At 45.1% G+C, this 22161-nt stretch overlaps 1 protein-coding gene across 8 annotated transcripts in view; it reads right to left on the bottom strand.

Moving 5' to 3' along the window:
* Positions 1-22161, bottom strand: part of CEP290 (centrosomal protein 290) — a 252833-nt gene that overhangs the window by 32978 nt on the left and 197694 nt on the right. For 7 of the 8 annotated variants that reach the window (XM_085873380.1, XM_085873377.1, XM_085873378.1 and 4 more), the window contains 11 exons: positions 18638-18802; positions 13211-13318; positions 12463-12597; positions 12054-12311; positions 11668-11775; positions 8311-8498; positions 7847-8063; positions 7380-7511; positions 6796-7005; positions 1226-1357; positions 515-660 (listed from right to left, as the gene is read on the bottom strand). In XM_085873380.1, the coding sequence (XP_085729506.1) occupies positions 515-660; positions 1226-1357; positions 6796-7005; positions 7380-7511; positions 7847-8063; positions 8311-8498; positions 11668-11775; positions 12054-12311; positions 12463-12597; positions 13211-13318; positions 18638-18802 (1799 nt within the window). The remainder of the gene's footprint in view (positions 1-514; positions 661-1225; positions 1358-6795; positions 7006-7379; positions 7512-7846; positions 8064-8310; positions 8499-11667; positions 11776-12053; positions 12312-12462; positions 12598-13210; positions 13319-18637; positions 18803-22161) is intronic. The other variant, XM_085873374.1, reaches the window with a different exon arrangement.

The following is a 22161-nucleotide window of genomic DNA, read 5'->3' on the forward strand; positions in this document are numbered from 1 at the left end:
TCAATCCCCAGCATTTGGATTTTATCTCTTGTATTAAGTGGGTTTTCATTATACCAGATCACGCGTGTCATTTATCCGCCTGTTTTTGTGTCCGTCTATTTTAGCCTGGGATTCTCCGTTTTCATCGACCTGTGTCTTCTTTGTAATAAACTTGTGCTGTAAAAACACGCTCAGTCTGGTGTCCCACCATTGCAGACTGTGCGTGAGAAACCATTTCAGCTCAGCTTTGGTAAATCTTTGGGGAAGTTAAAATTGGTAACGTTATCTTAGAGGCTGGTGGAATTAACAATTCCGACCAGGGCACAGCTAATTATTTCGATTTGCGCAATCCTTCCAGGAATTTCAAAGACTTGGACAAGCTTTCCAGTACCAGAAAATGCTTTCTCATTTTTCCAGGACTTTCATGGACTGTGCAAACCATTCAAGTGTTCTTCAAACAAGAAAAGCATCGTTATTGCTCGCTTGACACTTAAAACTCAGTATGCTATTTGTGCTGATTATGATGTAAACGCACCTTCCAAGTAATTCCTTCACAGTTGAGACTTGCTTTTTTAACTTTTCTACTTCGTTCTCCTTTTCCTTGAGTGCAGAACGCAAACTCTCCACCTTGTTTTGCCAGCGTTTTCCTTCCTCCCAACTTGCCACTGCATCTGGAACTGCCTGACAACAACAACAACAACAACAACACAGTTCATTATGGGACCAAGTGCATAACTTGTGAAGGATCATTTTGAACCAATTTTCTTCTGTGGTGTTACTTTAAGCTTGAAATAGAAATGTAAGCATTATATGAGTAGCATGTTGAAACAACAAAACACACACACAACACCTAGCCAGCCTGAGAGTCAATTTCGCAAAACAGTCAAATTGGAAAAAAAACAGAAGGCTGAGTCATGGTGTCGAGGAAAGTTTCAACAAACTTTTCAGAAGATCCCACCATTGTTTTTCAGCTAAAAAGTTCAATGCACTCATGGAAAAAGTAGTCAGATGAAGAGCCACGACAAACTCATGAACAGTTACAATTTCAAAAAAAAGTCACGTTCATGTTCATTATATGTATATTCTTAAACCAGGACATTCTAAAATCTAAATAAATTAATCTCATACGTGGTATAACCCAGCTTGGGCAGGAGGTAATCACATCACCACCTGTGGCTGCTGTCATGTGGGCAATTAAAATGGCTGCTTAGGGTATGCAGTTACGGTTCCCGTGTGAGGAACTCACTCGCTTGTCGCTCTTGATGGTTTCTTCTGTATCTTTTCTTGCTGCCTTGCTCTTTGCACGTTCCTCATCCAGATGAATCGCCTCCCTGCGCAGCTCTTCTTGCCGAGGCTGTGTTACCACCTCAGTTGCCTTCTGCACAAAGCATGGGTGATGTTTAAATGTGATGCAAAAATATGGTGATTAAAGTGAATGCTCTTCAACACTCCTGCAGCAAAAGCCAAAGCTGGATTAATGGCTGAATAGCTACCAATCCTGACTCGAATGGCCAATTATTACCCGAACACCTGTCCAATCATACCTTCGTCAGTGAACATCATGCCACTCTTCGATTTTTTTTTTGGTCTACAACAATCTACGCGCATGGAAGAGTGAAGTGATGGATGGTAGAAAGGCAACACATAACAGTAGGACAGGGGTACAACAGGCAAATGGAACAAGCCATGGAATGGATGAACAGGAAAAGGATAGAAAGAGGGGTAGAAACAAAGTGACCTGCTATTAAGAGGGGTGGGTTAATGGGAGCTGAAAATATCAGCGGTAAAAATTAATGACTGTAATCTCAACTTAAAGCTTTGGAGGGAAAAATATGATTTAAATTATTCAGGAAGGCGGTTTTTAGATAAGGGAGGGCAGGAATGAGGAATAAATGAGTGGAAGCAAGTCATATAATCGAGGACACTAACATATTAGGGAGAAACGTTCTCCATTGAGCTATGGACAAAGGCCATTAAGCTGTGAGAAAGGCCTTGTCGTCTTTGGATTAACCAAGGAAGGATGACATGCTAATTATTTTGGTATACAATGTTGAGGTACGTATAAGAGCTAACACACAGAACGTACAAGGGGAGCAGAAGACAAGAGGGGCAGGAGAGGAAGCACAAAACAGTGGGGAATAGAGACATAAGGAGATCTGTGGAAGGGAGAGGGATGGGGTGGGGTAAACAAGACGGACACTGCAGGGACTTTCAAGTCCTTGCACTACACAGACTTTCAGGAAGGAAAGCAGGAAATTTGAAGGAGGTGGAATTAACGGGGGAAGAAAAGATCGTGGTTTTGTATGGGGGAAGATAAGAGATGGTGGTGAACAGCTGTTTTGAAGACCTTGAGGGAGGAGTGGGATTTTGTTCTGAAGGTGGGGAAAAAGAGGAATGCAAGAGTGACGGTGAGCAGCGATTCTTGATTTTGGTAGTTTTACCAGAAGCGGGTTGTTGGTGGACCTTGAGCGCCCTTTGGAGACATATGTCAGACAGAGCAGGGGGAGAGGCCAGAGAGGAGACTGTAGAAGACACAGACCTGCCTGCGGTGAGAGAGTGAAAGACCCAAAGACTCAGCCACATCGCGGGAGATGCCAATGATTCTCAATGCCTTAGTTTCCACAGTGTGAAGCCGAGAAAGGTGAGAGGTGGGAGCACCAGCTCAGAGGGGAGAGCAGTGCTCCATCAGGCTGTGGATGAAAGCTTTGTATGTGGTCAGGAGCCCAGAAGCGCTAAGGAAGGACTTTGCACGACGGAGGTTGCCCAGTCGGTGACTAGGTTTGGAGGCCAGCTTGGAAATGTGGCTTTCCCAGGAAAGATCATGGCAGATAGTGAAACCCAGAAGATTGAATGAAAGGACATCTTCAAGAGGATTGTTAAGAAAGTACATGGGGAGAAGGGGGGTTGGGGGTTACAGATGGTCCTTTCGGTGAGACATAGTGAGATTTGTCAAGGTTGAAGGACATGTTCCACGTGTTGGACCAGCTTGTGATTTTGTCCAGATCTGCAGAGAGTGAAGAGGCAGCTGCTTGCCCATCTGACGGATGACAGAGGGTGGAGTCATCAGCAAAGAGATAGAGGATTTTAATGATAATTGTAGCGGGAGAAGTCCAAGTCAGTTGGACGAAGAGGTTGTTGAATGCACGCATGTATAAGAGACGGTTCAATCCCAGAGGATTGGAGGACAGCGTTAATTGTGCCAATATGTAAAGGGAAAGGAGATGTTCAAGATCCAAGGAAGTACAGGGGCATTACACTCCTTAGTCATGTCATGAAGGTGCTGGAGAAGATTTTGGATGGGAGGATAAGAAAGACTGCCGAGATTGAGAACTGAGAAGAGCAGCAGGGGTTTAGAAAGGGTCGGGGGACAACGGACGGGATGTTCACGCTGCGACAGCTGGTAGAGAAGAGGTTGGAGGTGCAAGGTAAGATAGCATTGGGATTTGTGGACAAGGAGAAGGCCTATGATAATGTCCCAAGAGAGATGGAGAAAACGACACTGAGATGGATAGGAGTGCCAGAAGCAGAAGTTAGGTTGGTGGAAGTGATGTACAAGGGAACAAAGGGAAGAGTTTTGATTGGTCTTGGGATGTCTGAGTAGTTCAGCATGAACATCAATTTGAAGCAGGGAAGTGCTCTCAGCCCACTCATGTTTATCATGGTGATTGAGCTGGTAAGCAGGAAGGTGAGCATGAGAGGTAAGTATGGGGAGGATGCTGTATGCGGACAATCTGGCTGTTGCGGTGGAGAGTGGGTGGGAAGTACTGGAGGAGTTGAAGGAGCCATTTTAGGAACACGGGCTGAAGATAGGTATGCAGAAGAAAGGGGTGATGCAGGTCAGGCAGCAGAGAAAATAAATGAATATCAGGTTAGAGGGGAAGGAGATTAGACAGGGAAATAGGTTTGAAAAACTGTGAGGAACAGTGACCAGGAATGGTAAGTTTGAGGCAGAGGTGCTGAGGAGGATTCAGGTGGGTGTGAATGTGTGGAGGAGGGAGTAATGGCAGACACAAAGATATCAAGAAATTGAAAGGGAAGGTTCTGATGTCGTGTGTAATGCCAGCCAACCTTTATGGCCTGGAGATGGTGGCAATGACAGACAACAACAACAGAGGCTGCAGGTTTGCAAGAAAAACTGGGTCAGGAGGATTGCAGGAGTGAAGAAGGTGGATATAAGGAGGATAGAGGAACTGAGGGAGGAGATTGGTGTGCAGATGAGTTTGACGGGAAGATTGGTGAAATGCCGGTGGGATTGGCTCGACACTGTGCGGATGGGGGAAAAGAATGGCAAAGAGAGCAGACAGATTGAGGGAGCAAGGTAGGAGGAAAAGAGGTAGGCCACGGTTGAGATGGGAGGATTGTGTGAGGAGGGATATCAGTCAGGTAGGGGTGGTTGGACAGTTGAGAGAGTTGGCTGAGGACAGAGGGAGGTGGGGGAGTGTCGTGGTCAAGGCAGGGCAGAAGCTTGGTGCCGTCAATCCTCACCCCTTATATTATAAAGGGGAGAAGAGAAGAAGTTAAATCATCTCAGGCTCATGAAGGCAAATTTCGATCGATTTTTTTAAATTGAAACTCGCCCCAAACAAGGCTGAGAGCCACTAAATGTGTCGAGATAAAAAACAAAAGAAAATGAAGACAAGAGGAACAATCAAAGATGAAGTAGGTAGTAATTTATATTAATCTTGAAAGAAAATGGATCATAAGATGTGGGGAAGCATGTGACCAGCAAATAATTCCAAATTGATGCAGCATGTGGAAAAAAGCTACTTGCTAGCTCTTCGTTCCACACCTTGGTATGGCCCGAGTGTATAGGTGTGCAGTGGTGGCAAGACTAGTCTCCCACACAAAGACCCTGACAGAAGGTACGAAGTTGAAAAGAGCAGCAAAGCAACAACCATGAAAATATCTGAAAAACAAATTTAGAGTAACAACAGACCTACAATGTACAAGTGCATATAAAGAAGAGCTGAGCTCGACTCCAACCAAATTAACTACATGCTTCTGGAGCCTATCTAATAAGGACAGATGAAAGGCTGGTGCTTCAGCCCAATTGTGGCAACAGTACTTCATAAGGGGGCATATAGTCGTCTTACACAAATAAAGGAGAGCATCCGGAGGCAGATATTTCTGGACTCGATGGAGACGACCAACTCGCATAGAAGCACTCTTTGCAATACCTGATATGTACTTCCCCCAGCTGAGATTAGGGGAATATCAAGACCAACTAAGCACAGGTCTGATGCTTCTGGTAATATCAAAGGACCCATGTGCACAGGAGGAAAAGACCTGTCTCTAGATTGAGACAGGGACAGCAACTTGGTCTTCTTCAGATTGAGAGTTATCAGCCAATCGTGACCCCCACTTCAACACACGTTCTCTAAATCATTGTTTGGTGAGGCATAACCTCACGACGAGAAGTGTTGCTTGAATTAGGGGATACGCAGTAGTGTGTAGAATCATTGGCATCCATGGTTAGCTGGGATAAAACGTGATAGGATAAGTCGTTGATGTATACCAGAAAGAGAGTCGCAACAAGACGACATTAAAAAAAAAAAAATAGAAGGGCACTCGGCAGCACGCATACCTCCGCCACACAATGCCTGATCCATGAGAACATATCGGGTCAAATAAATTTTTGAAGTCATCATCGAACAAATTCGTCCTCGTCACACACCCAACCTGTCCAACAAATTTCGTCCGAATCCGTCCATAAGTTTTTGAGACATCATGCGACATCGTTTTTGGCCCTATCTCTCAATGGTAAACCTGGTGTTGGCTTCATGGTTAAGGTGGCTGACTTTAGATCTTATGGTCCAGAGTTCAAGCCTATTGTGCCGTTAAATAACACCAGGTGGGTTGACTCAGCCTGTGATCCTTCTGAGGTTGGCAAATTGAGTATGAGCTTACTGGTATCAGGGGGCAATGCATCAGGGGGAACTGCATCAGCGGCACAGCCACGCTCCCAGCAATGATGCAACTAGCAGCCACAGGCTGCATACAAAATAATAACGGTGAAGAATCACTTTTGAAATTCTGATAATGGGATCCAGATCCAGATCTTCATCAAAATTGAATAAATTAGTCCTCATCATTCACCCAACTTGTTCACCAAGTTCAGTCCAAATCTGTCCTCAACTTTTTCAGATGTCCTAGTCACAGACAGACAAATAAACAGACAGGGGTGAAAACATAACCTCATCCACTAGTATGTGCCTGGTGTTGGCTTAATGGTTAGGGTGGTGGACTTGGGATCCTAGGATCCTGAGTTCAAACCCCTATTGGCTGTTGAATTAATACCAGGTGGGGTTGACTGCCTGTCATCCTTCCGAGGTCGGCAAAATGAGTACCAGCATGCTGGTATACTGTGTCGGAGTGGCGACCCGTCCAGGATTGTGTCCAATAGCCAAGGAGACTGCTTAGGCAGCACCAACACTCTGCACAGAGTATGGTCCAAATGAATGGATGGACGGATCCACCGGTGGCGGAGGTAACAAGGTCATTATGGATCATATACATATTATGTAAGCAAAATACAATCAGTGAGAAGTTGGAGTGGTCAATGTCTCAGAGATGAACCAGATGATACTGCTTTACACCCTGAACCTGTGCTACATGGTTTTATACTGCCACCCCACCCATGCACGACTGGCACAGTGACACTGTTAAAAGCACTACTTGTTTGATGAAAATTGACATGCTGACCATTTTTTCTGATGGAAGATGAAGTGGATGATGAAGGCTGTAAAGTTCAACAGATTTATGACAAATGAGCCACAGCCTGCAATTTGTTTAACTCTCCCGATATACCCATCAGACCTGCAATCGAACGAGTTTCCTACGAAGTTCTTCGCGTTGCAATGTCGCTCGCTTTCCCTCATCCCGAAGCCGACTCAGGTCACATTCTGCACGGGCCAGCTGTTTGCGCAGCCTCTCGTTTTCCTGCCGTGTGTTCGACTCCCGGAGCCGCACGCCATTCAGCTCATCCTGTTGGGCCCTTACGCGCTTTCGGGCGTCCGACAGACACTCCTGGGAAACAACATATAGGGAACAAAAATTACAGTAGCGAAGATTATTTTGTACCTAAACTCATCTTTAGCTTTAACATGAACATCAATTAGTGAAAAATATATACAGAACTTAACATGACATTCTGAGGAGCAAATAACGTAATGCAGGAATATATAAAAACAACCATGATGTGTAATGGAATGAAATAGCAAAATATTTCCTATTTCATTCCACAATATAAGCAACTTGAGTTGAGGACATCTGTGCTGACGGCTTCACATGAGAATGGAAGTGGATTCACCATGTGTACAACACCTTTCTCCACCAAACTCATGTTAAAGCAAAAAGAGGAACGACTGTTGTAATGATTAATTCGTGCAAAATGAGTGAACCTCTAGCCGATGAGTGTGTTTGTCCAGAAGCTGCTGCACACTGTGATTTTCTTCACGTGCTGCGGCAACAACAGCCTGCTCTGCCTGTCGGGTCAATTCTCCCCGCAACTCCAACACCGCCTTACTCAATGCCTGCACAAGAGCACTACCTTCATTCATTCACTACCTTCATTTGAGAACAAAGACTCAGATGTCCAGTGGGGCCTTTCAAGAGGACCAAACAAGAAATGTGCCAAGCTAAGCGGTACATACCAAGCGCTCCATAAAATTATTAAAATAAACTTGTACAACAAACTTGGGACAATATAACACGTTTGCAGAATTCACAAAAATAGGTCCCAGTGACACTTTACTAATAAACACAGGTAATCAATCGTCAGTTTATTAGGCTAAACAAATGAAATAACTTTTCAACTTCACTCCAAATAGGCGCACAAACAATCCCCACTTTTTACATGTCTGTGTACCTTCTGTTGTTTCTCCTTGATGATCAGCTGATTCTTCAGTTGCTCGACCAAGGTGTGAACCCTTGCTGTTTCTTCTTGAATGGGAACTTCATGCTGTTGCTGCTGCTGTTCTCGTAGGAGCTGCAGCTCTTTCTCCATCATTGCCAACTCCGAATCGCTTGCCCTTGCACGCCTCTCCAGTCGCTCTCGCTCAGCTGCGTGATGCTGCTCAAGTTCTCTGCATCAGGCCCGAACCAAACATACGTGCTAACTTTGAGCATCAGTATTACTTAACAAACACGACGGTTTAATCTGGACGGGCACCTAATTACCTGAATAAAGATATGCGTTGATGCAGTAACCAAAGATTTAAATTACATGCAGCAATTTCAACAGATTCTTTCATTGGAGAGAAGCAAAACTTCAAAATCTGCAAATCCGAATGCGTCATGAAAATGTGAGCTGTAAAATGTTTGAAAGAGGACCTGTTGACCAACTCTGCTTCCTCCCGTGCTTGCTGAAGCTCATGCTCGGCGCATGCCCTGGCAACCTTCAGCTCCTCTGAAAGACCGACAGCCGTTTCCTCACGTGCTGCAAGTGCTCTCTGGAGCTCGGAAAGCCGGCTTGTAGGCTCAATGCTTGGGGAAGGACCAGGGATCTTTTGCATGAACTTCTGCACCAGAGGAAACCCATGAGCAAAAGTCAGTATTGGGACCAAAATTTCTAGCAGTATCCATCTGATTTGCACAGACCTATCAACCAGGATAATAATCAGTCGAAGCAGATGTGTAGTAACAAGTACAATGTGTCTCTGATAAAATTAAAGATTTGTATTCCAAATAATTTTCACAACAATATTCCAAATTAAAAAATAAACAAATAAATAAAAGACATTTAAACAAGAGACTTTGGTTCTTCATCGGGCTTGTCTTTCCCATTCTTGCTGGTTTCTTTCCACATTTTGAGACGATTTGATCTTGACTACCTGATGATTAGACATTTGACTGCAGGATAGTGTGAAGAGACCCCAATGAGTGATGGTTGTTCACCACCATTTGAGCCATCATAATGTCCTTTCAGGCCGTCCTGTTTTTGTCCTGTTCCAAATCATCGTCATTATGCCATCGTCCAGGACGATGACGATTCTGGCCGTTTTTGTCCTGTCCTGAACAGGAACATGTCCTGTTCCACGACGCATGAAAAGAGCGAGCCAAGGAAATGGTCGGCACATCAAATTAACTTACAAGTCTTCAAATCACTTTATGGCATACCAATAATTACCAAATTCAGTTCATGAGTCACATTCATTGACGAATTTGTCATTCAAATCCTTTTACATTTGTACAAGTTTTCATAACCTCTGCCACCAAAGCTGGATAGAGGTTATGTTTTCACCCTTGTGTGTTTTCTGTCTGTGAGGAGGATATCTCAAAAAGTTATGGACTGATTTGGTCAAAACTTGGTGGACAAGAACAAGCTGATTAGATTTTGATTAAGGTCTGGATGCAGATCCGGCCCGTTACTGTAGTACAAAACGTAAACTGTTTAGCCTGGCAGAGGTATGCGCTCGACTGAGTGCCGTTTCCGTTTCAGTTTTGCAAGTAAATGGTTCAGTTTCATGTGGGACAACCAGTATTTTCAAATATTGGAGAAAAAGCACAATCGAGGCGACTGCGGTGACACTTCATCATACCCAGGCTGACCCGTAAGAATGGCGGAATAGAGTGTGGTCGCAGAAGGAGGACGCCGGGTTGACGACCAAGGCACAAGAAGAGGAATAGCAGTCGAGCGGGTGGAGCTCACGCAGGGCTCGGAGTGAGCATGCCGTCGGGACAAACAAAGTGCTCCGGGCACTGGAGTGGGACGCGCTCGGTCTCGTTTTGATGTGTGGGAGCACACGGTCCCTGGTCCTGAGCCGGCAGCTACCGCTCCTCTGCGTCTCCAGGTCTGTTCCTGTGGCCCATTTGCAAGACATGGGTGCACCAACGGTAGTGGTGCACGCTCTGCACTCCATACTCATCCTGGGCGTTCACAGGGACAGCCCGACGTTTGCGGACACGGTGCAGGTGATCTCGTCACTGCTGTTGGCACTCCCTGTGCCCTGGCTCAGTGAACCTTGAGCCAAGGGGACTCCGAGCTTGGACGCATCTCATGAGTAGATTTAAAGTATATTTCAGTTTTTAAAACAGGCAAAATACATTAATGCATAAATGTTGATTTTAAAATAGGCACAACACTGTATATATTGTGACATCCACGGGACTTGAACAGTCCCGCCAACGTAGAATGAGCCGAAACGATGGAGGCGGTTTATTTTTTTATAACCCAAAGATGGCGGTTTTAATCGCTCTACAGCAAACGGGACGAGGAAGGTGGCACGAGTCGCTTTTCACTGAGTTAATAATGTTTATTTCTCTAACCAGAAATAATAATAAGACTCGGCAAGAGGAGGGATCCGGGGCGATTCGACGGGATGGTGGTGTGGGTTCGGGCGTGGGGAAAACACAAACAATTCCAATGGATATACAAATCTCAAACCCTCTAAGGCGCCAGGTACACACACACACACACACACACACACACACACACACACACACACACACACACACACACACACACACACACACACACACACACACACACACACACACACACACACACACACACACACACACACACACACAAAACGTAGCTGGTCCTGGTGGTCAGGCTGGCCCGTGGTGTCGACGCAACAGTCACTGGATTGGCGCAGGACGAGGTGGCGTTGCGCTCGTCTAGTGTCGACCTCCTGGTGTAGGCCCAAGTCCGCTCACAGCCGCCAGGGAGCCAGTTCTGGCACCAAGATGCGAGCAGGAGAGGGAGGCAGGTCCACCCACCGTTCGGTCCCGTACTCCGAGCCAGCAGAACTCCAGAGCCAACCGAGGTGAGGCACGAGGCACAGAAAGACCACGAGACACGACGAATCGAGGAACGAACCAGCGCAATGAGAGAGCACGCTCCGAGACCAACAGCCTCGACCAGACGCTTTCTTTTTATGACTCTTCCTCCCCTTCTTTTCTCGAACAGAACCTTTTTATACTCGAGTTCTCGTCACTTCCAATCGAGCCCTTGTATTGGCCCTCTGCCGTCGCCTTCCGCCAATCGTGATCAAGGGGCGGAGCCATCCGCAGCACTGTCCTGTTACGTCACGGCAAGCCTACAGGGAATACTAAAAGGGTTTACGCATACACACTTACCCTAACCCGTCTCCCTATCTAATTACGTGACAATTATCATTTCCCCCTTAAAGAAATGGACATTTACTAGACAACCTATCACCACTGAATTGCTACTTATTACATCGAGATCCTGGTACAACTCGAACAGCATAGCATACCTAAGAAAACATCCTAATTACCCTTTGAATGCATACCCCCCTCCCCCCCCCCACTCAGACGTAACAATATGTACCTTTTGAAAACAATCCATGAAAATCATCATCATGGGGCCAATGGCCCTACCAAGATCAATGTCGTCGATGATGGTGATGTACACTCAAGTGAGCATACGCAAGAGGAGATGCTCTCTCTCTTTCTCTATAGAGTGCAGCTTGTGCTGCTGGTTGCATCATTGGTTAGGACACGGCTATGCCGCTGATGCAGTGTCCCCCTCACCAGTACACTGGTGCTCATTTTGCCGACCTCGGAAGGATGACAGGCTGAGTCAACCTCCTGGTGTATTTTTTTAATTCAGTGGCCAACGGGGCTTAAACTGAGGACCCTAGGATCCGAAGCCGCCACCCTAACCACTAAGCCAACACGAGGCTAGAGGAGATGCTGAAATCACAAAAAATGCAGACACACCTTTACTGTTTCCTGGAATCTGCTGAAAGCCGCGTCGGCCTGCGTGTCCAACTGGTGCTGAAGAGCAGTAGTGTGTGCAGCCTGCTGTTGTCGCTCAGCTTCATGGTCCTACCAAAGACAATTCACATAAAGTTATCTTGTCTGCAGGCACTTGTGGACTTTAAAGATTCCATGATGTCTCCAACAGAAGTTGTCGATTAGGTGAGTACAATGGCTACATTCCAGTACAATGGCTACATATTAGGTGAGACTACAATCTTGCCTCCAACCTTTTTGAACAACAAATGAGTTTGGCATTTGCTTCTTCCTGTTGTATTACTGCATTTCTTTTCTCAGGGTAAATTAAAGGTGCCCACTCAACCTGTCCTTATGCTGCTCAAATGTACCTCACGCTCTCGCTGTAGCAAATGCTGGTACTTTGTCAGCAGTTGCTCCTTGTGCTGCAAATGAGAACGCAACACCGCGAGCTCATGAACGGCCACCCGCTCCTCATGGGTGGCCTGCATGGTTACTGCAGAACCTTGGACCTGTGGTGGACTTTCTACAGAGGTTGGCAATTGCATCCGCAGCTCATTTACAAGACGGTCTCGAGAGAGCAACCCAGCCTCAGCTTTCCGCAGTGCCTCATCCTTGTTTTTCAGCCTCTGTGCAGAGAACGTGACAGGATCTGGGTTTATGGCTTGGAACAGGGTAAAGGTAATGACAAAATCCTAACACGAGCCACACTGATGTGGATGAATTCTTAAACTGATATGTTCTACACACCCCTGTGAGACAGTTAAACGTATTAGATACCTGCTCCAGAAGCTTACTGGTGGTCTGTGCCTCCACAATGGCATTGACATGCTGCCACACCTGCTGCAGCACCTGCTCAAGTTGCTGCGCCAGCGGTAGATTAGAATCTGGCAATCTGCCCATCACTTCCTCAAACTGCAACAAACCACCAAATTACTCAAATATAGACTTGGTGAGATATTCCAATGAACTGCTTTCACAAAACATTTGCCCTGAAGTGTTAACAGGGCTTGTAGCGACTCACACATAGCATTGGTTCCATGAGATCATGGTAGCTATGCTGGATGTATATACACTTGTACATAAGATTAGTTTGTGAAAACGAAAATAAAATTTGTATATCTCATCATTCTCATCATAATAAAATTAAATCACTTGTTTCATCAACCCTCTAATTCCCCCCCCCTCCCCATCATGTTTTACAATTGACAGGTTTAATAATTGAAACCGTCATATCACATGTAAACAGCTCAAGTGACAATTTCAGGTTTACCATCCGAAAGCTTTTCTCAGTTATGATACACTGTCCAAGGGAGGGAAGGCTCTTTTTTCATTGTCTAAATGAAGGCAGGAGCACTTGAGGGGGTCTTTTACCCCCTCAAGTGATCCTACCCTCATTTAGATGCTGGAAATCACCATGACAATGCGCCCCATTCTGTCACGTGACAAATGGATTGAGAGTTTTGCCACAGATGGCAGAAAAATATGGCCTTGAGGTGGTGGCTGTAGCGGTAAAGGTGCTGCAAACCTGACGTGCTGTGCCAAGCACTTCTTGCTGCTGTTTCTCGTAGGCCTCCAGCTGCCGCTCAAGTTCGATCTCATGCTGCTCCAAGCTGATCTCACGTTCCTCATGCACCTTCGATTCACAAAGTCTCTCAGTCACAAACGAGTTCCAATAACCATGTGCGGCTAATCTAATAAGTGTCGGGAGACAAATCCATTGGCGTATTAATATTGAGGTTTTGTTCTCGTGGTATGGGGTATGTAGGTCAACAAGGTTTGCCTTATAATCCATGAAACCCCACTCTTTCCTCCAATATTCAAGGCAAAGGTTTCTCGAAGTCGTATCACCTCCAACACCTCACCCCGATGCTCGCTAACCTTGCTTGGTTGTGAATCCCATTGTCGCTGTTTCTCAAGACTCATCTTAATGTCAATTCGCCGGACATGACACTTAATATGAAGGTTAAAAAAGAATAAACGATGCAATCAGACTTGAAACCAGAATGGTACCATATTACAATAAAATCATCTTCAGAAATAAATAATGTAATTATCACAATAAATAAGATGAGTAATATTCCATCCCAAAACAGAAAATTCTCCAAATACCAGGCATTTTCTTCATTCACTGAAAGTGTAATATGCATGTTTGTTTTGCCATTTTTTGAACACTCTCAAGGCATATATATATATATATATATATATATATATATATATATATATATATATATATATATATATATATATATATATATATATATATTTACCGCAAAGTTTAAGAAACACAGTATATTTATGCAAGTCGGCACTCTGATTTAGGCATGCATCAGCCAATGAGCAACCAGATGACATGCATCGCCACACCCATTCACAGATCTATGCAAGATCAAAGATAAGGCCTTAAGAGCTCAATGTTACATCAGCACCAGGGACAGAAAGGAGTAGTAATCAATCAGTGAACACATTTCTGCCGCCTGGGCATCATCAGCAATATGCAGCCACTCTCGTATCCCTCGTCCCACCTTCCCCTCCTGCTAACTAGGACATCTGTTCTGGAAGTTTATTTACAATTATTACCTTCGAGCTTTTGTGGTGCAACTTTTGTACCATGGCTGATGCTGATGCACACCTAAGTCAGCACGCCGATTTGCATAATCTTATCCCCAACTTCCTTTATCAAAATCCTTTAGTTGTTCATGTTACCACATAGCATGGTGTCTGACTCGCAGGTGACAATTGCCGATTTAAATTTATGCAGCAATGGCTGCATATCCCATGCAGTAATGGGATAAATTTGTGGCATCATATTTCACACTGTAAACCTCTTCCAGACAACATGCTTCCAGAAAAGTCAATGAGGCATTAATATAATAATGGAACTGCTCTATAGTGCAGGTGACTGCACCCTGTTAGCACACAGTAAAGAAGACATACAGAGTATGAACAACAGGTTTGCAGATGCTGCTTAGAACTTTGGACAACAAATCAGTGTCAACAAGGAGAAAAAGACATTAAAATGTCACAGCCCCTGTGGTTTTAGTAATTTTGCTGTGCGGACTTAAAGGGCGAGCCCATATTTGAAAGATTTATGTGTATGTGAAACTAACTTGAGTGTTCATGTGACATGGAAGAACATTCGTAACATTTCCCAAGTTTGAACAAAATCCGACCATTGATTATTCAATGTGGGACATCTTCTGTCCTGAGTCCCACTTAACCCTAACCCTAACACCCTAACAAATCGTCTAACCCTAACCCTAACAGCCCGGGAAATGGCGGACGCTCCGTCCCACCAGCAGGGTCGCGGGACCACACCGCCTCCGGCGAACCCTCGGACTGTCACAGACGTGTATGTATATGTGTATGTATGTATGTATGTATGTATGTATGTATGTATGTATGTATGTATGTATGTATGTATGTATGTATGTATGTATGTATATATATATATATATATATATATATATATATATATATATATATATATATATATATATATATATAGAGAGAGAGAGAGAGAGAGAGAGAGAGAGAGAGAGAGAGAGAGAGAGAGAGAGAGAGAGAGAGAGAGAGAGAGAGAGAGAGAGAGAGAGAGAGAGAGAGAGAGATATATATATATATATATATATATATATATATATATATATATATATATATATATATATATATATATATATATATATATATATATATATATATATATATATATATATATATATATCCCTGTGTCGTAAGAGGCGACCAGGGTTGCGTCAGGAAGGGCATCGGGCGTAAAACCTGTGCCAAATCATTATGCGGATCATCACGGATGATCTGCTGCGGCGACCCCTAACGGGAGCAGCCGAAGAAGAAGAAGATATATATATATATATATATATATATATATATATATATATATATATATATATATATATATATATTGTTACTGGCCGGGGGTTAGCCGCCAACCGACCGCTTTGAACGGAGCCGCAAGTCGAGTCAGCCCGACCGATCGCCTGGAATATAGATCGCCGCCCGGATAACTCCGAGCGACGGGTCCTTGTACAAGAACCGAAATACGCCAAATCGGCAGATCACATGGGGTAGGGTCGATTGCCAATCTTCAATGTACCTAAATACCCACGTGATCAACTACCAGAGTATTCCACCCTCGACGGAACTCGTACGGAACAAACCGCCGAGGCGAGCTTGTCCGTGCGCGATTCCGAGCGGCGTAATCGCAGAGAACCGTCGGTCCAAATGTCTCCCTATTATGGCAAACCAACGGCTTTCTAACTCCCAACACACGAAATGTTCAGTCAATGAGGGAATGGACGCAACGAGGAGGTTTACATTCACACAAGGACATTTATTATAATGAAACACGTTTGCAATTAAATAAGGCAAAACACGTATGCAATTATACAAGCAACAAAAGCACGAAGAAAGAACTACAACCGTCTACTTATTATGTACAGTCATTTACACTTAACAGCAGTTCCTACTTATTAGACGGGCCCACGGACACATGTACGCGCGCGCGTACACACACACACACACACACACACACACACACACACACACACACACACACACACACACACACACACACACACACACACACACACACACACACACGAAACGATGGCTGAAGCCTTTAATCACGAGCTCCAGCTCGGAGGACAGGTGAGCTGAAACTCAGAGCTTGACTCGAACCTTTCCACCTTGTGTGGTCTTCAACTTGTCCGGACCCGGGCTCCAGAGAGAGCAAGCTGGATCCAATCGCCGCGATCCTTCCCGAGCTCCCGTGAATCCTCCCGTGCTTCTCAACACGTGCCGGTGAGACAAGGCGCCGATCCTTCCTGTCGATCGTCGCTTCCCCGAGGATCCAACTCCAAGAAGAGGCCGATGCGTCGCAACAAGCCGGGAAACAAAATGGAGAATGAAAAGCTCCACGAACCAAGAAGAAGAGGAAGGAGAGGAAGAAGCCTCCACTCACAGCTCGAGCCGAACAACTGGCTCAAGTTCCTTCCAAAACAAAGCAGCAGCCGAAGCTCACTGAGCCAGCCGAAGCAAAAAGCTTCCGAAGGCCTCAAAGCCAAGCAAGCCAAGCAGGACCCGATGGCCTGCTGAACGACTGTTCTTCTCCAAAGCAAAAAAGCTTACTCCTCCCACGGGACTCAGCACACGAAGTCTGCACATGGGACTCAGAACGGGACTCCCACGAACTCAGCCCACGAACTCAGCCCTACCACGGGACTCCCACGAACTCAGCCCTACCACGGGATTCCCACACGAACAAAGAAAGGGTCTCTTCTTTATCCTTTGCACCCCCTCCCCCACACCCGGCGTGACTCATGCCCTCGTGATCCACCCCCCGCTCAACCACGGGTGGGAGGGAGTTGTTGACATCACCGCTGGGTTCTTCTTCCTCTTCGCAGAAGAAGGGGAGGGACTTCTCCATTGTTCGCTCCCTAACTATTAAATCGATCCATAGCGCATCTAATCGATTTCAAAACATTGAAACAATGGAAGGTGAGCTATCTCGGGAACATGCACTTATGGACATAGCTGACTAAGGGAACCTGTATGTTGTGTGCAATTGAATTCCAAATTCGTAAAATATATATATATATATATATATATATATATATATATATATATATATATATATATATATATATATATATATATATATATATATATATATATATGAAGACCACAAGGGGAAAACCAGAGATGTCACTTTTTATAAATTTCAGGGTTATTGCACCTGCCAATAGTTGGCAACATAAGGTTTCCTCTCACAATATTACTTGAACAAATAACCAGGGGTGTCACATAATTTATATGGTATAAAGTTTAGCCGTGCAATGAAAAAACAAGTGTTGTCAAAGCTGAACAAGTAGAAACCCAGAGTTGTCAGTACTTTTACTCCTGGCTATCTCCCTTTCATTCATGTTAACTGTTCCACCATAATATTCAGAGTTGAGAAACTAAAACATCAAAGGTTGTAAAACTTTCACAGCATAAACTCTGAGCACTACAATAGCCTATTTGGTTATGTCATGGGCTCTGTAGTTGGTGCATATCGTGGTTCAAGCCTGGTCAAACCTTGATTGTGACTTTTATGGGACCCACGCCGTGGCTTAATGGTTAGCCCGTCTGAGTACCCATCCTCATTCGATGTAACCCCCGCCCAATCAACCTGCTTAGGTATATGAGGGAGTCACATGAGGTGACTACGGCTATCGCGGGGGTGGTTTATCCTTGGTTTCCTCCCAGTTTCCCATCATATTAAGTAGTACAGAGTAAGAAATGGAGAATCCGTCGTCATATAAGCGAAATACCCTTGAGTATGGCGTTGAACACCAATCAAACAAAAAAACAATGACCGTTTAATGTTGAAAAAAATAATCTGTGACCACCAAAGTCGTGTAATGTATGCTAATAACCAACAAGCATGAATTTGCTACACATCCTGGGTTAAAATTGCATGGCAATTATTAAACAAGGGAATAACCAGTGATGTCAGTTTGCAACATTGATTCGTTCTTTGCTCTTAAATTAAATAACACAGAAGCTTGGCAAATGCTACATGTTTAATTTGATCGGCCAATGATCACTCTTCCTTTTACTGGAAAAGAAATCTATGACGGTAATTAAACAGTCCACCAAAGTCTTCAAACTTTGCTTTTCAGTTTCTTCAAAATTGACTTATCCTGACATCTCTGGTTTTCCCCTTGTGGTCTTCATATATATGTGTGGATGTGTATATATATATATATATATATATATATATATATATATATATATATATATATATATATATATATATATATATATATATATATATATACATACATAGATACATATTACCTTTCACATTGTTCAATTGCATTGGGTACAGGCATTTGTGGACGATACAAAGTGAACATGCCAAAAAATAAAAGTGTCATACTAAGGGAAATACCTTGTTGAAGTGAATGAGTTCACTTTCCAAAGCTGCAACAGCTCCCTCCTGTTCGATGAGAAGTGCACGCAAGTGTTCAACTTGCTCCTTGTGGCGCACTGCTTCCCGGTGCTGCTGCAGCTCCCGCAACCGGGCTTCGTGAACCTTTCCATAGTACCCAAACAACTGGTAAGACCAAATAGCAATAGGTTTGCAACGGCAATAAGAATTTTCAACTCACATGTGGCTAGAAACTTCAAAGGCTCAGTTTGCACCTTGAAGAGAAACATATTTCAAAATTCTGAGATCATTTTTTATAATATGGTGCTGGTATAGAAGAAGGATTAAATCAATGTTATTCAGTATGACCTCTGGTAATAAGAAAAGGGAAATGTTGTTCAGTATGACCTCTGGTAACAAGGGAAGGGAATAAGATTCAACCACAGTGTGTGGACTTTTATTACATGTCGACTACACCATGTAGAGCAGGTTGATTACGCCCCCCCCTCCCTAAAAGGTTGTTTATGAGTTTGATGAGTTTTTACCAACAATCCAATGGTGGTGTGCAGTTCCTCCTGATGCTAAAAATCCAAAACCCTCATGCTGCCTTCAGCTGGATTTGAACCTGTAATCTTTAAGATGCCAGTCTAATGTCCTCACGAACAAGGTACCACTATAGATCTGATCATGATTGACTTTTGGAGTTTTACATTCTTCTACAGCAAGTTCTCGCTAACCGCAAGAGTTGCAGAACCTTGTGATAAGCAATACTGCGTTAAACAAAACACGTTTTCCCACAGAAACCTGTGTATTAATGGATGGATGCATTTTTGGCCCAGGAATTTTAGGCTTACGTGGGGTGGTTTTTCAGACATACACACAAATAAATATATACTAAACATGAAATAGATATCAAACATATAATATTGTTGCAAATTCGCACCCGCCAGCGTGCGATCGGCCGCTCGACTCGAATGGCGGCCGCCTCGCCCACCGGAACGGACAATTCTGTCGTGACCCTCTCGAAACAACGCCGGGAGCTAGTCACGGGTGGGGGTTTAACCCCACCACGACCGTGCCAATTGCCCACCCGCGCAGGATAGGGTTGCTCGCCAAATTCAATCTACCGAAGTACCTGCGCGGATGGTCAACCGGGCGATCGTACCACGCCACAGGCCGACTCCAGACACGATCCGCTTAAGCGGTCCGTTCCGTGCAACAGTGATAACCGAGCGGTGTTATCGTCGGCCTCGACGGTTCCGATTAATTACCAGGCGTATTAAGCCCACTACGAACCCTTGACGTGAAGCAGGATGGAGGGTGAATAAAGAAAAGACGAAGCGAAACGGGAAAACAGTTCACACAAAGCACATTTATTACGCGACACACGGAAAGCACATACATACAGCCAAACAGTCAAAATGCACATATAGCAATTAAAACAAAAGCAATGACGCAGAGTTACTACCGACTACGCGCACACACGGCAACACTTATTCAGTTCTAGTTTACAGACGGCGCCACCCACAGACATTTACACAGAACCCAAAAGAAATAGAAGTAGTCACTTCCCTGTGCACGCACAGAGTCCTTCTCTGCGCCCTCAGCTCCCCGCTCCTCCGGCGTGGTCGGCGAGCTCGTGCTTCGCACCGGCACGTGTGGCCGTTCGACGCCACGGACGGGGTTTTGGGGAATGAACGGGGTTTTCAGCGCTCTCTCGGTGCAGACGGGGGTGGGGTGGAGAAATCGTCGACACTCGGGGTCGAGAGAGAGAGGAAATGGCGGACGCTCCGTCCCACCAGCAGGGTCTCGGGACCAGACCGACTCCGGCGAACCCTCGGACAAGAACTCTCTCTCTCTCTCTCTCTCTCTCTCTCTCTCTCTCTCTCTCTCTCTCTCTCTCTCTCTCTCTCTCTCTCTCTCTCTCTCTCTCTCTCTCTCTCTCTCTCTCTCTCTCTCTCTCTCTCTCTCTCTCTCTCTCTCTCTCTCTCTCTCTCTCTCTCTCTCTCTCTGTCTCTCTCTGTCTCTCTGTGTCTCTCTGTGTCTCTCTCTGTCTCTCTCTGTCTCTCTCTGTCTCTCTCTGTCTCTCTCTGTCTCTCTCTGTCTCTCTCTGCCCCGTCGTTTGTCCAAAAGGTCCAAGGCTCATCAGGATCAAGGGCTCCGCAGGGATCAACAGGCCGGCAGGAACAGGCTCGCAGGATCAAAAGGCTCGGCAGGAACAACAACAACCAACCCTCTTCACAGATCCACCCCTTTTTATAGCGCGGGGCTCCACCCCGTTCTTTGCTCCACCCCCCTTCGAGGCGTTTCGAGAAAGGTCTCGAAGAGGGGCGTTCCTCCTCCCTGGCCGCGTCACACCGCGCATCCACCAATCGGGCGCCAGCTGCCCCACCCCGCTTCTGTCACACTCCTCGGAGAAACAGGCGGGAAAAATCCACGCGCCATCGTTGTGCCTTCTTCTTTCCCTCCTTGCGTTCTCGACAGTTTCCAACGCGGAAACCGTCGTAGTGTGGACCGTGGAGGATGGCATTCGTCAGCGGGGATAGTGGCGAAGATGGTGGTGGTTGTTGTGAGGGTAATTGTAGCGTGGTTGGCGTTGTGGCATAGTTGGTGGCAGTTGTTGTTTGCGGGGAGGTTTGTCGTTTAAAATAACAATAGAAAAAGAAAAACGGCTCTCTCAAAGGATCGCAGCCCCAATGAATCACATAAATTCCCTCTAGACAACGGATTTGGGCTAACTACACATGTACTTAAGAGATATCTCACCTACGGGACCTGAATGGTGGTTTGCGAATTTCCACAGCCGTAACACTATTATAAACAATAGACAACAAACAAGGTTTGTACTCTCTGAGTGGTGGTGACACCATCTTTCAAACTGAGGCTGGAAGAACGGAGTTGATTGCTGTCGGAAAGTCACACTTGTGGAGGGCAGAATTGTCTGCCTCTTCACTCAATACTGTGCTGTCACCTTTCTCTCTCGTGCGAATGGTGCAGCTGGTGGAAGGAGCATCCTGGCTGGTCGATGTAGTTGGTGATGCATCTTTCAGCTTGAAAAATGCATGGAGACTGGGCTGCATGGCTTTCTTTTTCTTTGCTGCACAAAGTTCCTTGTAGCAATGAAGGGTGTCATTAACAGCAGGCTAAAATCAGTGCTCCTTTCAACATTTGGGTCGTACTTAAGAACAAATTCTATGGCCTGCTCAAACATGGTGAGAATTTGACTGAGGTTTTTCATGGTGAGCAACTTGAATCGAAGGCATCACAGCATCTTCTTCTTCAGCACGCTGCTGTCCCAACTCAATGAGATCCTCATTGCTTAAGGGTTCTGCATGAGACTTGAGAAAGTCCTTCACATCCTCTTTGTCAATCTCATCAAAACCAGCCTGCTTCGCCAGGTTGACAATTTAGCTTGCAGTCGACACATCAGTAAACCCCATGAAATTGTGGACACTCAAGCCACACTTTCTTCCAGCGTTCAATCTAGACTCTCAAGGCACTCACCTCTGCCCATAAACCCTCAATGTTTTCCAAAGCCTTAAGTC

This window comes from Eptatretus burgeri, chromosome 3, assembly GCF_056783735.1.
Source record: "Eptatretus burgeri isolate ZD-2024b chromosome 3, Ebu_testis_v1, whole genome shotgun sequence".
Taxonomy (NCBI): domain Eukaryota; kingdom Metazoa; phylum Chordata; class Myxini; order Myxiniformes; family Myxinidae; genus Eptatretus; species Eptatretus burgeri.